Below are 6,000 nucleotides of genomic sequence, written 5' to 3' on the forward strand. Positions count from 1 at the left end.
CAAAAAAGGAGAAGCGAGAGTTACTGGAGCTGCCGATAACACATCCACTGTATTATCTACTCTCCATAAAAAAAAATGTAAGAGGGATTATTAATATCTACTTAGTATAAGTCCTTTGCGCCATTTCCAGTTAAGGATAGTACTTGAAGATAGTTTCCCCTCCCATATTAATCCGTGGAAGTTTTTTCTTTTTTTTTTTCTTTGCTTCAGATACCACGAGGTAGAATCTTCCGGCTTCACCTTATAATTAAGTTCCGTTAATGGGAACTGTGAAGTCGGCTTATGTTTTTTGGATTGGAGATTGTTATTTAAGTACTGGTTTAGGTTAGTATCAGGCATAATTGACAAAAAAGATTTAAAAACAAGAAAATTTTTCCCCATAATATATATATATATATATATATATATATATATATATTTTTTTTTTTTTTTTTTTTCTCCTAAAATCTCTGACCTTGAAGGAAGGGAGACTAAAACTTGCTAACATGATTTCAAATGATCTGAATTACAAAACTTCCATTACTGTTTCCCCAACAAAAGGAGGATGGAGCTGTAAATTCATCCTTGTCCTTTCGTCTGTTCGTGCACTTTTTTCAATCACTTCAATCCTTGGAATTTTTGGAAATTTTGCATGAACATTAAACATGATATGAGTAAAATAATAACAACGGATTTTCCGGGAAAGTCTGGTTGTCCCCCTAGGGGTGCCTTTCAGGTTAAAATGGCTAAAATTGACACATTTGTGCTTATTAAAAAAATTGATGCCTTGGATTTTTGTAAAACTTTCTAAAAAGTTGTAACTAACTGATTTCTATATAATTTGTTTGTCTATACTTCGCGATAACTCTTGGGTGTTCCCCAGGGGCTCTTTTAGGGCTAATAAAAACACTCCATTTTTGGGACTATTTTACGATATTTGCCCACAAAAAATGTCTGTGTATGTCTATTTAGCAGTTTTGCATGGTGCTGAACTCAAATTTAAAAATATGTTAAGACCTTAGGGACTTTAGGGACTAAATGAGGGGGGAGCAAATGATGGACTTAGTCATTTCTTTTTTTACATGGTGCAGAACTCAAATTTACATATGTTAAGGCCTAAAACTGCAGTTTGTTCATTTTCACGAGGAGTTGACGTTCCCTGGGGACCTTTTGAGGGCTAAATGAGGTGGGTGGGAGGCAAATGCTGAACTTAGTCATTTTTTTATGCCTCGTTCACTGTGCACTCATGAGAGACCATGCATACTTCACTTGTATTATTTAAAATTATTTATATTATACTTTTTTATATTTATATCAGATCAATAATAAATATTTCTCATATTTTATATCTCCCCTCCTTGGTTTTCATACAAAAGGTAAATTTCATAGTGTATAAGAATTATTTGATACTGGAGATTCATAATCGTATTTGATACTGGAGATTCATAATCGTATTTGATACTGGAGATTCATAATCGTATTTGATACTGGAGATTCATAATCGTATTTGATACTGGATATTCATAATCGTACCCTATTTCCAAAAAGGGGAGATATAATATGAGAAATATTTATCATTAATATGTATCTGATATAAATATTAAAAAAGAATAATATAAACAAATTTTAAATAATATAATGGAAGCTTGGACTGACGTCTTCCCTTGTTGTTATTTCAGATCATTTGAAATCATACTAGCAAGTTTTAGTCTCCCCTCCTTCAAGACCATACTTTGGGGGGGGGGGGGTATCAGATATTTTGTAATTCATATGCAAAACTAGGAAAACAAATGACTATGAGTGAAAGATTTTCTGACTGTGAAATGCGATATATAAATTTTACAAAGAATTAACAAAAAATTTGGAAAAAAAATGGACGTTCCTCTTAATGTGCGACACGAAAGGCAAAGTTTGCCATTACATAAATTAAGCTAAAAGCTGTTAAAAAAAAACCCTTAGTTTGTAAAAATCTAATGATTGGTTGCTTATTTCTAAAAGGTTAAAAAAAAAAAGTGCCAAAAATAGGCTCTGCATTATAAATGATCTCCTTAATGTGCAACCTTATTTGCACATAGTGCACTACATAGTGCAGGTCATTATCTTTTCAACGAGCCTTCATTTGTTAAATTCTGACCAATAGTTGCTTAGATTTGGAACTTATAAAATTGCTAAAAAAGGTGATATATCTATGGATATATATATATATATATATATATATATATATATATATATATATATATATATATATATATTTAGCAAAAATGGTAATTAGTAAAAGTTGGAGAAAGTGCTCAATACTATTGCAGAGCAAATATATATTTTTTTATTACCGTTTTATCTGCTTAATTACACATGATTCGGTTACTTAATCGTATCAAATCCTGTCAAGTCTGAAGTTACTGAGTCGTTGATACTATTCGGTAACCGAAACATGTGTAACTAAGCAGATAAAACGGTAATAAATATATACGAGGGGCGTGCAATAAGTAATGCCCCTGACCCACTTCCAGTTGTCTGATCTAGCTGAAATTTTGCATGTGCAATGATTAATATCTCTACGGGTTATGTGGCAAATTACAGCTCTGAACTAATTGTGGTTTCTGTTTTACAGGTGTTTGAACTGAGTCAGATGTGAAATGGAGCCTGTTGAATGTCGAGCAGTGATCGGTTTTTGTATTTGAAAGGACGCACACCAAAGGAGACTTTTGATGAAATGAAAGAAACTTGTGGTGATAATGCCCCATCATATGACCTTGTAAAACGCTGGCATTGTGAATTCAAACATGGCCGGAAGTCTCTGGAAACAGCTCCCAGACCTGGTCGCCGCCCTTCTGCCATTGATGAGGCATCTGTCCGTCAAGTTGAGGCTGCCATTTTGGAAGATCAGCGCATTACTATTCGCCAAATAGCACAAGATGTCAAGATTAGTACAGGGTCTGTGGAAACTATCATTCATGACCATTTACATATGCATAAGGTGTCTGCCAGATGGATTCCCAGGTTGCTCACACCATTCCAGAAGCGAGAATGCGTCGAGTGCTTGAGGATAAATTTGGAGATGTGCCAAGATGAGTCAAAGTTTTTCAAAAGACTGATTATACAGGATGAAACCTAGGTTCATCACTATGATCCAAAGATCCAGTCAATGCAGTGGAAGCACTTGGACTCACCACTTCAAAAGAAGGCAAGGGTGCAGTCCTCTGCTGGCAAGGTCATGCTCACAGTCTTCTGGGATCAGGACGGATTAGTGATGACAGATTTCCTGGCAAAGGGTATCACAATTACATGAGTCTATTATACTTCACTTTTGAGGAAATTAAGGGAAGCTATCAAAATCAAGAGGCGGGGCAAGATCAGCAAAGGTACCTTCCTCCTGCAGAACAACGCTCCGGTCCACAACTTGCATGTCGCCAGATCAGAAGCACGGGCGTGTGGTTATGAAATCCACACCCATCCTCCCTACTCTCCTGACCTTGCACCCTCTGACTTTCACCTCTTCCCAGCCATGAAGTTGTTTATGAAAGGAAAGCGTTTCCCAGATGATGCAGCCTTGATTTCTGAAGTTACGTCGGTGGTTCGTGTGTAGAGAAAGACTAATAACTGTGCCAAGTTTCGTTGCTCTACTACTATGGGAAGTGGGTCAGGGGCATTACTTATTGCATGCCCATCGTATATATCGAAATGCTCATATCTTTCGTTCTATGAGACGAAACAGCATTAAAATTTAATGGCTTTTGGAAAATTATAATACTATTCTATGGTTAATATCTTATGACAATTGGTAAAAAAAAAAATATATATATTTTCAAACCAATAAAATATGCCCAAATTTATATACACAATCTCTTGGCAGGCCAGCTTCAGTTTTGCTGCTTTGGGATGAATTTTGTTTAGGGATTTTTCCCCTAGCCAGGCTACTAACATGTTTTATTAATCATTTGTTCATATTATAAGCTCTATTTCCTTTTCGGTTTTATTGAGCTTTTACATCTGGCTGAGTTTATTTTACTTGTAAATATTAACTCTTTATTATTTATAATATATTTTAAGTTTACCATTTTGATTACCTTGGTAAACTTATTGTAATTTTTATTATATATATATATATATATATATATATATATATTGAACTAAAAAGATTCAATTTTCAGTGTGGGTGATTGAAAAATACAATTGCGAATTACTTTGAACTTCTATCCAGTCATGGCTGACAGAACAAGAGCATGCTACCTCCATGAAGTAAATAACGGGTTCCGTTCAAAATTACATCCAAATTCCCGAATTTTACAGAAACATTCCCGAGTTCAACAAGATACACCTGAAGAAACTTTGTGAAAATCATACTCAAGATGAGAACAGTAGTCCGATGAATCCAAATAATATGAATAATCAAAATCCTTATCTCAAAATTCAGAAACATTATATTCCACTCTATTTTTATGAAGAGCCACTTTCTTAATTTTTCTTTTTTCTATTATTTCTATTGGCAAAATATTAATATGTTTCTTTCTTTTCCACAGAAGAGACGTTGCAAGCCTGTCTTTGCTTCATCGTTATTTCCATGGCAGGTGCTCGTCTGAGCTTCAATCTATAGTCCCCCCCTCTCGCCAAACTTTCACGAAAAACACTCGTCTAGCCAGAACCACTACTAATAGTTTCCCACACTCTTTATCTGTGCCTAGACCTAAACGCAGATTCCATGAGCAGAGCTTCTTTCTTAGAACTGTACGCCTGTGGAACTCTCTTCCGTTGGCCTGCTTCCCAGCTGACTATAATCTGATTGTCTTCAAGTCCAATGTAAACAAGTTCTTGATGAACCATCTCCCTGTCTAATCCAACTTACAAGAATCCCATTACCTATGTTAAAAACACATTGACTATTGTATACCCATTAACCCTTATCCTCGAGTGGCCTCTGGGCCTTGATAAGTTGTGATTCCTGTGTAAAAAAAAAAAAAAAAATTTTTTTTACTTTTAGCTTTACTGATTGAGATGTTATTTTATAGTACGAACAGTGGGAAAGCATAATTTTTTGGTCACTTCTGATGGAGGGTATATAGTAGAGAGTAACAATAACGTTGGTTTTAATTGAGTTGATGCTTGTCGTATGTTCCCTGCTGTTATGATGAAGTGCTTTCTGCATCTCAGCCACATCTGACCTCTTGGGGGTGGAAGAATATGTTTGTTATTTTATATTCAGATTTTATAATGGGCGAAAAATAAAAAGTGTGACTCACACAGGATCTGAGCTCTTGGTCGGTGGGTGGTGTGTGTGTGCGTGTGCGTGCGTGTGTGTGTGTGTGTGTGTGTGTGTGTGTGTGTGTGTGTGCAGAGGATGGAGGGAAGCGAAGCGGATAGGTTCTTCTGTTGGGTATCTTAATGATTTTTTTATTTTTGCCACAGACGTGGTTTGTGCCCCACCAGCCCCCAAATTGAGGCACACCAGTTGTATACTTTGGTTATCTGTTGGACATGAAGGCCGAAATCCATACAGGAGGGCAACATATGTGGCAGGTTTATTCAAACATTTTTGTTTAGTTTTTTTGTTTTTTTTTATTCAAATAATTCTTTAACATTTTCCTTTTATTTTAGAAATAAGGAAACACAAAACTTAAAACCGAAAAAAAAAATGGTTTGCTTTGAAACTTATCAATGCTAAAAGTGTATTCTTACGTATCTTAAATATATGTTTTTGTTGTAACTTGTTTTATTTGAGGTATATTGAAGCGGTTAGCTTTTAAAGCCGCTGCCATATTTTAATGATTAGGCTTGTTTATTTTTCGCAGATGTGACAGGGAAAAATAATCCACTGTGCAAATTTCTGCAAATATTAATTTGATATTTGTACATTTTTTTAAATGAGGCTCGATAATTATTTCTTGTATTATTTGGATTTTTGGACTGTTGTTCTCATCTTGTTTTTTTTTTTCTTATTTGTTTTTTTCTCAAAATTTCGGCCGATGTAACCTCCGACCGTCTTCAAGTGCATTCACACTGAATGTTATTGATGAATGGTGAAAA

At 35.1% G+C, this 6,000-nt stretch overlaps 1 protein-coding gene across 5 annotated transcripts in view; it reads left to right on the plus strand.

Annotated features, from left to right (window-relative positions):
• The window catches only part of LOC145241536 (unconventional myosin-VI-like), a 381,082-nt gene that overhangs the window by 60,265 nt on the left and 314,817 nt on the right, over positions 1–6,000 (plus strand). For 2 of the 5 annotated variants that reach the window (XM_080104586.1, XM_080104587.1), the window contains exon 1: positions 5,309–5,493. The exons of 2 other annotated variants lie outside the window; for them this stretch is intronic. In XM_080104586.1, the coding sequence (XP_079960712.1) occupies positions 5,452–5,493 (42 nt within the window). In that variant the 5' untranslated portion in view covers positions 5,309–5,451. Of the gene's footprint in view, positions 1–5,308; positions 5,494–6,000 lie in introns of those variants that run through there. One more of the 5 variants, XM_080104585.1, reaches the window with a different exon arrangement.

Source organism: Euprymna scolopes, chromosome 20, assembly GCF_053919585.1.
Source record: "Euprymna scolopes isolate OS-2025 chromosome 20, ASM5391958v1, whole genome shotgun sequence".
NCBI classification, from domain to species: Eukaryota; Metazoa; Mollusca; class Cephalopoda; order Sepiida; family Sepiolidae; genus Euprymna; species Euprymna scolopes.